Genomic DNA, 11,438 nt, shown 5'->3' on the forward strand with positions numbered 1-11,438 from the left:
TAAAAAGTTTAATATTTAACAGATAATAGAATTTTATTTAAATTTTATAACATAAGAGACTTTTCTCAGGGCGGGTTTCCTGGCAATCAGAAACACACAACACTTTAACTTAATTACTAGACATTTTACTAATACAATTAATTCCATTTCGAAACAAGACTACCCAATTACACAGGTTCTCCTGATAATTGTTGATCTCTTCTTGTCGATGATGCTATATCCAAACCCTAACAATGGCTTCCCTTTCTTCCCGCCTCTAGCCCAACGGACGTCTTCTCCCAAAGCCAGCAAAAACAAGAGCCCTGTTTCCTCTCCTCTATCTTCAATTTCCACTGGTCGATCCAAAAAATAATCGATTGTAGTACAATCGCTCTGCTTTATTTGCAATGTAATTAGTCTATTGATAATTGTCACTTTCTTCCATTTCTTCTTTGATTATTCCTTTTCCATGATTACTGCATAAGAACAACAAAAGTTGACAAATTTCAATCCATGTTATAAAACACAAACAACCCAACGAACACTTCGGAAGGACGCGCACCGCCATCTTTCTTGTTTTGAAAAGCGTATTTATTTTAGATAATGAAAACTGGTAAGCTTGCTTCTTGATCCAAAACAATACCGAAACGACATACATAAAAGAAAAACATGACTAAAATCATTAATCTATCAATATCAACTATTCATTAAAAAAGAGCATATTATATATTAACTTAAACATGTACATTAATTATGAAATAATCGAATTCAAGAAAAAAAAAATTGCACATATATAATTTTAGCAATTTTTCAAATTATTCTTTTCTACCTTTATTCTTTGTGGATTTCAAGATTCCTTTATTTGAGGCGTTCCAGTCTATAACATGGTGACTGTATTTTTTTCTCAATCTAAATATATGGCATCACAGGCTTTTTTAAGAGTTATTTCATAAATTGTCGAAAGAATCTTCAGGAAACTTGTTTCCTTAAGAGAATAATGTTGATATTAAGTTATGCTAACTGACGTCTGACTGAAGGTAAAACATTGTAAATTGCAAACAATTTAACACCTAAAAGTTTTCATTTTTGCAGTTAGTAAGTTGTAGGACTGAACGCCTCATTTGTCTAGATTAAGAATAAAATGTTTCCAAGTTTTTGCAAAGCAACAAACTGAAAGACAAGTATTTTTAAGAGTTAACTAGCGAAAATCATCTACTTTTCCTGCTTTTAGGAGGACATATGCCCTTAAAAAAAGGAGCCAAGGTAACGAAAGTACTCTCACCCAAGACTGAAACATGAACTTTTGCCTCCTTAAAAATTTGATTGGTTAAAGACAGTAGCACAAAGTTTCACAATAAGTAATATGTTTTAAATATTTGAACCATTTCATTTTATGACTGATAACCTGAACTATACATGATAAATATAATTGTTTCTGCCAAAAAGTTCTTAAGAATTACTGTATATTTTAATCTTTTAAATTGAAATACGTAAATAAAAATGCAGCAAAATTTTACTCAGCCCCTGGCAGCTGACACCCAATTACTATGCCACTGGTAAATAAACTTGTCATATTTCACAAAAATGTGTTATATTTTGTGCCACAATTTTCTGTTTACAAATAATGCTAAACTTTACATTAATACTACTGTCTTTGAAAAATAGACAGTACTTTCACTGTACTATACTAGTATTGGAATATTTCAGATACAGGACTACAGAAGTTCATTTTACTGAAGAAAAACATAAAATTTTGGCTCATTTATCATTGAGTTCACTTAAAAATATCTAAAACACGAAAAAACTTAATACAATTTTTTTTAAGGGGAGGTTTTTTATGAACTCTGATAGAGCTCTTTACATCCAGTAGTTTTTCAAAAAACATTAACGAAAAAAACAATATTTTGGGAATTAATTTTAGTGAATATCATGGACGCTTTTGTTCCTATGAAAATATACACTAATAATTACCAGAAAATATTAATTTCCTATTTTTATTATTTGAAAAAAAAGTCATTTGACAACTGAATCTCATGAAGTATATAACATACAGATTTCTATCAGAAATCGAATTAAAGCTCGTTAAATCCATCAAAAATTAATTTATCACAAATATCGTATAAATTCATGATATTTGTCGTTGCTTCAAAAATAGATCTTGTTCATACAAGAACTGTATCTCCAGAAGTAGTGAACTAACAAATGCCTACTAGAACTCGAATTGAAGCTCTTTAAATGCCTCATAATGTAGTTTATGACCAATATTTCCATAGGTGTCGCAGTTTCCATGAAATTTGCTAAAATAAATTCACAAAATATTGATTTTTCATAAATTGAAAATACCCAGCAGCACCAAGGTAGAAGACATAATTTTAAACTAAACCAAAATAATTAGCAAACAATTATAAAAACAAACCTAAATGATTACCTTTTATGCAACACAAGATCAAATGTTTGCTACTTACGAACAAATAAAATAATATTGAACAGGACTAAAACAATAAATAAGTTCCTGAAAAAAAATAGTATCAATTGACATGTAAAGAAAGGGGGATTTACAATACAGAAAGAATACATTCAGCAGAAATGTATATATTTAAAATTAATAATTCACAGCACTATTAAATATTTCTCAATATTTACAATATTAACAAAGATGTAACAGAAGTAAAATCAGTGGGTTCATTAAATAATGAAATAAAATATTGCTAAAATACTGCTCCTTTTAATTTTCTTATAATACAATAATATTTTTTAGGAAGTTATTTAAATACTAAAATATACTTCTCTCTTTTTTTTTTTTACTGTTCAAAATAGTAATTTCATTGAAGATTGAGCTGTTTTTTGTTGTGTAAAAATGATGAGTACATAATTCACAAAAAAATGAAATAATTTTTTTAATTTCTTTAAAATTTAAATAATTTCTTTAAATCCCACATCTTGCAAGAATCCATTCTAAATGGATACAAAATAAAATAAGCTTGCCTAATGGTGGACCCATAGAAAGAATTCAAACCTTAACCTGGTGGGTAGAATAGGTTGATAACCTGTAGGGATAGCATGTCCTTCCTGCCCTAGTTGGGGAACCTATGGATGTTAACCTCCCCATAATAACATAAGAATTAATTTTATTGATTCATAACTGATAACATAAATTGAAAACAATCTTTTCCATGAAATTCTCAAAAACATTTTGTAATTACCATTCTCAAGGAATTACCATTTGATGATGCTGTACAGATCAGTAAAAATAATCTGTCATAAACAGTCTAAAGAAAAACTTAAACAAAAGAACAACTGACAATGATAAAAGCCTTTGTAAATTTAGCTTCATTTTTATAGTTATACTGCTTTTTCAAACATTAACTTTTTATCTAATTAAATTTGAAAACACCGGTACTGGACAACTAATATAAAATAAATGCGTATTAATACACCCACAAAAATAAATTAAAGCTCTCTCCAAAGTAGCAGTTATCATCCACATAACTAAATTCTAATATAAAATAAAAAAACAATTTTGATAACAATAACAATATACAACCTATAAATGCTTTACAATATCTTTGATTTTCTATAAATAAATAATTCATGGTACTACAAAATAAAATTAAACTCTTCTCACATTTTAAACATAAGAATTTATTTTGTTACTGATCCTTACTAGGCCGATGCGTGCTGTTCCCTCGATCTCTATGCTGTGTGTTTTTATTTTTCTTAAAAGTACAAATAAATCGTCGATTTTACTTATATTCAGCAACAAATTTTTCATGAAATGTCTTGAAGATGTTGAGCATGTGTTTAAGCTCTTCAGTCTGAGGTAAAATAGTTGTCCTAAAAAACAAGTTCCAATTTAAGAAAGAAAAATGAACAAACGCAACTAAACAATTCTAGGACTACAATATCCAAAAAATGAAAAAATATTGCATAAACTTTCTAAATTAGGAAATAAGCAATTAGACAAATCATTGAAATATTTTCATAAAGTATAGGTAACTATTAAATAAACCCTGTTACAGAACACTAGGGTGAACAATTTAATGTTATTGAAAATTGAATTGACAAAGCTATTTACAGAGGAGAGTCGATCATCCAGATGTCAATAAATTGCATTGTCATTTAATAAAATCATATCTTTTTTTTCAAATAGTGTTATGAAATATCCATTATTCAGACTCATTTATTTAACCATGATCTGGGGACATTGTCACGTGTTCAGACAATGTAAAACTGATGTATTATTTTTTTAGTTATAATATTGATATTACATTACATCTCATCTAGTCCAATATTTTATGTCTAATGAGAAGCAAATATTGCCATAAACACTAATAAGTGTCAAAAACAAATATATTTAAAGCTAACTTTTACAAAAGATGTATTAATTGAAAAGTAAAGAGAGCTCTCATTTAACTCCACTATCACAGAATAATATGATTGAGAAGTGAAGTTGGAAAAAAAAATGACTGTATAAACAAATCTGTGCATAAGCAGCTGAAAGCTGTGTACAAACCATAGAAATTAAATCCTCGAGGAAAGCTCTTGGTAAAACTAGATTCAACTGAATTAGAAAAAAAAGAATACAAGAAGAAACAGCAGGAATTAGCAGAAACCACTATCAGAAAATATAGATAGAAAAGAATTGATGTGGTTCGGCCCTGTGCAAAGATTGCCAATCAATATATTACTATACGTTATATGAGAAGCAATGACTAAAGGAAAACGACCAAGCAGACATCTGAGGAATAAGTGGGAGGACTTCAAATCGGACCTGCTAAGGAATCACTCTAGGTGTAGTCAAGAAGTTGGCAACGGAAAGAAAGGTATTTAAAAAATGGATCCAGACTGCCTGACACCATAAGATATGTGGCTTGGTTAAAGAAGAAGAAGAGAAAGGGATTGGTTTGAAATATTTTCCTAAATTGAAAAATTAAACCAGAATTTGATGAATTTTATACTTTTTTTAATGAATATAAGATGATCAGGGTTGCGGTAAAAAAATAATAAATAGTTTTTAACTATTTAATGTCCGATGTTTTGTCCCACTTCGTAGGGATTCATCAGGACTAAAAAGATACAAAAAACAACTAAGAACATTACAGCAATAAGGTAAATTAAGGTAGGAGAAATATTAAGTAAAAATTAAGTGATAAGAAAATTATATATAAATAAAAGGAAGGAAGACATAAAATAGTATTAATATAAAATAAACTTGAATAAACAATGATAAGAATAAAAATAAAAAAATCACGTAAAATATACAGTTAAAAAAGTACAGGAGACGTATAAAAAAAAAAAAAAGTAGATGTAGGAACACAAAATTTAAACACACTAACAGACGGAAAATGAAGAAGAAAGTTGAGATTGAATAAAGGTCGTGAAAGAATAAATATAAATAAAATTAATAATGATGATTTTTTATAAATCTTTCTACCTCTTCATCTATTTTAACCAGCCTAGCTTGAACCTCCAGATTTGAACCAAGGAATCCCCTCGGGACTAATTTGTTTCATAAACCAAATTTTTATTTATTTACCTGAAATGGTAAGTTCCTTCGACTTGACCAAAACCTGACCCGGGCACAATGCAAACACCTGTTTGTTCCAAAAGCTGAAAAGCATAAAATTCACTTGGGTCCTGATTCAGTGACTTCGCCTTTTCAATTGCTTTGGGTGGTAATTTTATCTGCAACAAATCAAATTATAATATGATTTTATAAATCATTCATTTAGAGCTATTATACATGAGGAAAGGTACCTAATAAATTGAACTTACTTGTGGAAATGCATACATAGCGCCTTGGACAACATTACATGACATCCCTTCACAAGCGTTAAAGGCCTCATAAACCATCTTTGCTCTTTCTTTTAATGAGTTCAAAACATGACTCTTCTCTTTCTGGAATAACTCATAAGATGGGTCGCCTTTTTTTAATGGATTGACCACACAGTCCAATGTTGTCTGTTATAAACAAAGCTCAATTAAATCCCAAAAAAGTAATACTAACACTTCAAATGATAAGAATATTTTTTTTATGAAATTAGAATAAAATTAAGTTTTTTAAATAGTAAAGTAGAAAAAAAATACAACAAAAATTTTCATTGATCAAATAAAACAAAGAGACTAAAGATGAAAGAAAAAAAAAACAAGGAAGTATCTTACAATATAATAATTTTTAATTGATTGAATAAAAACAGCAATTGGAAAAAATAAAACTATTATTGACAGTATCACTGAACTTTAATTTTAAAAATAATTTATGATATTTTTGTACTATAAAAGATGAATATATTTGTAAGTACTAAAGCTAGTACAATTTATTAACAACTATTCTCCATTTTCTTATAGCAACAACATCCTGAATTCCCTCTTTTGCCCTATTTGATTTTTTTGTTTGTGTATTATTATATTTTATTTTTGTACCATAATTTTTACTGTCAAATTATTTATTTATACAATGTAGTCACTAGATCTCTCAGATCATATGAAACATATGAAGTGATATTTTTTTTTTATTTCTTACTTCTATTCTCAAGAGCTACTAATATTTGATTTATCTTATAAATGATTATTTTATCTATAATGTGTTACATAAACAAAATGTAAAAAGAAAAAAACAAAAAAACAAAAACGGATTGACCATCTAATGAAGGACAGTGCATAATTATATACCTCCTAATCTAATTAATTCTGAATTTAACTTGTACAAAATGTGATATTTTAGTTTCTTTTGTCAGTTAAAGATAAAATTTTCCTTTTTAATTCTAAATATTTTGTAAAATAATGCTGTTTTTTTATGTCAAATTCATTCTATACCTTATTGAATCTTCAAAATGAAAAATGTTTGGTATTTTTATTTTTTTATGAATGTATTGATTTTATGATGTGGATCTCACAGATCTGTAAGAACCTTCCTTGTCATTCTTAGACATGTGACCTTTAGAGTGTTAACCACAAAATACCATCTTAAATTTTTTCTTAACTACGACATTGACCCTCTATTTTTGTTCAACAGCTCTTTATTTTATTTATTTATATTTTTTTATGCAGAATTTTTCATATTAACAAGTTCAACATAATTCAAGTTACTAGAATGTGCAGTAAATAAAAAGAAATCGTTTAACGGATTTGAATTCAGTAAATCTCATTTGCAATACTTGGCAAATGTGATACATACAACTAATGGACAGATTTTACTTTGTAGTATTATTGCCTAACATATGAGAATGTAATAAAACGCTACCTGTCCGATGGTGTTGGGGCAAAGCATAGCTGAGATTGATTTAATATACATCGTTCGCACATCAGGGTCTAAATTTATAATTTCACAATATCCTCCCCTAAGCCCACACTCTCCCATGAAACCTTAAATAAGAATAAAAGTATTAAAATCATGTTGATTAAATTAGAAACAAATTAAATTAGAGAATTATTTATTTGAAATACTTATTAACCCTTATCAGTTGTAAGTCACCTCTCATGTTACAACAGTACTTTGTTGCTGAGGAAGGTCATGTGGGAGATAATAGGGTGAAACATGTTTAAACTCCCTCTCAGTGAAAATCAGGCACTATAAACCTTATTAGCATGCTATAGGATGCTGGCATTTTTACCTGATTTTCAGGTGTTTTTTGCCTTAGTGGGTTATTGGTAGGCATCGAGGATTTCAGGTAAAATGGCTGAACGTTATATGTGGAGTTGCAGTGTTGCACTAGTCCTTTAGCTAGTTTTTTTAGTTAGTCCTTTAACATTTTTTTAATTACTAACAAGTTATTATTTTTCTTTAGATTCAGAATTTCAAAACATTAACACCTATTGAGGCCCTTGAGAAATTTATATTTGAGGCCTGAGATGAATATAATTAATGGAGCTTAGACGGATTTGTTTTTGGGGCCTGCGAGGGAATTATTTTTAGGGTCCAGGGCAGATTATTTTTGGGGCCCGGGCTGATACAATTTTAAGTTTCGGGACAACCATGTAAGAACAATGTTTTTTTGCCTATCATCATTACAGTTGGTAAGGTTGATATGTGGCGCCAGTTCACTGCCACGGTGTATAGATTTGACAGTTAAATGTGGTAGTTAATGTGACTGCTAATCCACTGACATTACTTAAACTATTAACAATCATGCCAGATGCAGTGCAACATTACTGTAACTATAAATTGTCACACTAAGGTAGAGGCTAACACTTTTTCCACAATAATGGACACAGGACAATAGTTCACTATCAAGGCATATACATGTGATAGTTAATAGGACAGTACCTTGCCAGAGCTAGTGCTACAGTACAATTATGCCTATAAAAATTATACAGTTACAATTATAAGAATTTTCCAAGAGCAGGTATATTTTGTTTGGGAGAATCGGCTGCACTGCTTATTAATTAAGTATCCATAACAGAGCAATTGACAACTCCAATTATATATCACTTCTTTTCCTAAATAAATAATTATTTGAATATCATATATGTATAAAATAAATAATGTCTAATAAAAATATTATACTTACAATACTGAATTTTTTTTGCATATTTACCTTAACTAACTACAACCTAGTGAGAATCACTTTATTAATATATCCTTACTTATGAGTATATGTTATACATCTTAAATTAAAAAAAGTAACATGCTCCATCTATGTTATCGCACAACTGTTTTATAATTAATGATAGTAATTGAACAAATACAGTATAATACAAACAACCAAAATTTTTCAAGTAAATAATAAAGAAAAAGGAGTAAGGACTAGATTGCTAATTTACCCTTAATCAGTCAGATTAGAAGCCAATTTCTTTCTAAAACTTTAAGATGTTAGTTTTTAATTTAATAGTTTGTTTTCAGTTTCTGGACATAAAAGTCAGAAGGATATGCAGTATTAACAAGATAGATCTCTTGCATAATGTAAAAACATGTGAGGTATTTAGGTTCTCAAAGAAATCGATATAATGTGAAGTATGTAATAAATGTAAGAACTGATGCAATTTGGAAGATTTGAGAGTTTTTCCATGTTTTAGTGGTATCTGACTGGTAGTTTAAAGGTTAGTTTAACTGTAGCTTCAACTAGCAGTTCTAGCTTTACGGCAGCTATTATACAGGTAGAAATAATATTTTTAAGGCAAAAAATATAAAATAACCCAAATAAATGGAGTTATGTGATGAATAAACCAAATTATAAAATAGATATGATTATATTTTCTAGATCCATCTTCAGTAATAAACTTTTTAATAAACCTATTTCTACAGATATAAAATTATACTAATAATAAAAATTAGCTAGGTCAACTAGTTTCAATTTTCACGTCTCCACCATTGTGTACGATGGAGGACTCAAAGCTAATACCTCAAACACCAATGGGTTTATTGTGGCTACAAAGTAAAATATACATACACATGGATATTTTAAAATATAAGTAATGATCATAAAAATTAATTAAAAATAGCTGACCGATAAACTGAAACATAGCAATATTACAAACTATATCTATATGGCTCAGATATTGTTTTAAATGATTATAAATTATATGTACAAAACCCATCATACTTCACATTCTCTTAATTAATAAATTTGTTTAATATCAACATTTCGGACTCTATCATCCATTTTCAAGTTTTATATTTTACCTATTAATTCTTTTTGTGTATTTTTGCCCTTCTTATTATAATAGCAATGATACTATTATTAATAACAGTAAATGGTGTTGAGGTGAATGATATATTTTAGTAATTGTAAAAAAATCTAAGACTAAAAATATAACATAAAAATGTCTTCAAAATTGAGAAAATAGCATTGTAGCAATTATTAATTATGTTTTATAGTACTCACCTTTAGAACATGACATAAATGAGGCCAATTCCATCTCATTGTAAGGTGGTCCCATTTCCATAAGAACTTTCTTAAATGAGAAAAATTTACTATTGGGATCATATATATTATGTTGGTACACCTGAAAAATGAAGTCATATAATCAATAGGGGTTGATAAGTTGTAATAAACATCTTTGTGCACAAAACAAATTCATTTTCAACATCTGCATCACTTTCAAGGGCATTGACATTGGATTGCAAATGAAATAAGAATACCAAATTCTTAGAAAATAAATTTATAACAAGATATACTAAAGTTGACAATTTCAAATTATTTACTAAAAACTATCACTATGTTTGTAAAAAAAGTTTTTGCCAAAAAATCAAGTTATAATTAAGAATAATTAGATTTAACAAGTAGAAGTGAAAGCACAAATAAAAAACAAAATAATATTTCAAATTTTAGTTAATGAATATTCGACCCAAGATACCATAGCATTTGTGATAAAGAAAATTTGATGAAAGGGATAATTTAATAATATAGCCAAAGCATTATAGATCTAATACTAAGAAACAATGAACATTTCTAACCTCATCAGCTAATAGAAATAGATTTTCTTTATGTGCAAACTTAATAACTTCCTCAATGTTTTTTCGAGTAAGAACCTGACCTGTTGGATTACCAGGGTTGATGATAACAATTGCTCTCGGGTTACAGGACTTCTTTGCCTCACTGATTGCCCTTTCCAATTCAGATAGGTTAAGTGACCAGTTATTTGCTTCATCCAAGTAATATCCAATCTGAAAAAGGTAATATAATTTAATCTATCTAAGTAAGTCTAATTATAATTTATGACCATTATACTGGATTTTTTTTTTTTTATGCATGCTAAGGGCATAAACCCCAAAAAACCAGAAACAATTTTTTAAGATTTTTGGCAGACTGTGGGGATAAAAGAAACAATGACGAGATCAGTTTTTGACTCTTGTCATGGGAGTCATAAAGGAGATTGGTATTGAGGTCACTGGAAATTATATTACTTCCATATAATTTAATTTAATTAATTATATAATATAACTGTAGAGAGGAATGCATTAGCAGAGGGGTGATTCAAAGGATCCATAGTGGATGATATAACTGAACAAAATTATTTTTTAATAAATAATTCAAAAATACTATCCAAATTATAGTCTCAAAACATTTATTTCATTTACACGTCCAACGTTTCGGCCAATTCGGCCATCTTCAGGGACAATCTTAATTTACTATGAGATTTTACATTACATTTTAATACATAATACATTTTAAAAAAACTCCATACAGGCTATTCTGCCCAGGTCAAAACATTTATATCTAATATGTCAAAAATACATTAAAAATCACAGTCAAATTATTTCTCTTTTACCACTCTTTATACACTTTTATTACAACCTCGTAACTTATAACCAGGTTGTAATAAAAGTGTATAAAGAGTGGTAAAAGAGAAATAATTTGACTGTGATTTTTAATGTATTTTTGACATATTAGATATAAATGTTTTGACCTGGGCAGAATAGCCTGTATGGAGTTTGTTTTTTTTTAAATGGTTAAATGATATATCTCATAGTAAATTAAGATTGTCCCTGAAGATGGCCGAATTGGCCGAAACGTTGG

At 28.5% G+C, this 11,438-nt stretch overlaps 1 protein-coding gene and 1 long non-coding RNA gene across 2 annotated transcripts in view; one reads left to right on the plus strand and one right to left on the minus strand.

Moving 5' to 3' along the window:
* The window catches only part of LOC106677681 (uncharacterized), a 24,840-nt gene extending 23,427 nt beyond the window's left edge, over nucleotides 1–1,413 (plus strand). Inside the window, exon 4 of the long non-coding RNA XR_010843962.1 lies at nucleotides 1,211–1,413. This is a non-coding gene — a long non-coding RNA (uncharacterized lncRNA). The remainder of the gene's footprint in view (nucleotides 1–1,210) is intronic.
* A 1,142-nt stretch (nucleotides 1,414–2,555) lies between these two features.
* The window catches only part of LOC106677679 (alanine aminotransferase 1), a 15,900-nt gene continuing 7,017 nt past the window's right edge, over nucleotides 2,556–11,438 (minus strand). The window contains exons 5-10 of the mRNA XM_014415740.3: nucleotides 10,376–10,585; nucleotides 9,804–9,924; nucleotides 7,223–7,344; nucleotides 5,755–5,940; nucleotides 5,516–5,664; nucleotides 2,556–3,813 (exon numbers count right to left, since the gene is read on the minus strand). Of these exons, the coding sequence (XP_014271226.1) occupies nucleotides 3,723–3,813; nucleotides 5,516–5,664; nucleotides 5,755–5,940; nucleotides 7,223–7,344; nucleotides 9,804–9,924; nucleotides 10,376–10,585 (879 nt within the window). The 3' untranslated portion in view covers nucleotides 2,556–3,722. The remainder of the gene's footprint in view (nucleotides 3,814–5,515; nucleotides 5,665–5,754; nucleotides 5,941–7,222; nucleotides 7,345–9,803; nucleotides 9,925–10,375; nucleotides 10,586–11,438) is intronic.

This window comes from Halyomorpha halys, unplaced genomic scaffold, assembly GCF_000696795.3.
Source record: "Halyomorpha halys isolate HHAL.00 unplaced genomic scaffold, Hhal_1.1 Scaffold106.1, whole genome shotgun sequence".
In the NCBI taxonomy this organism is placed as follows: Eukaryota; Metazoa; Arthropoda; class Insecta; order Hemiptera; family Pentatomidae; genus Halyomorpha; species Halyomorpha halys.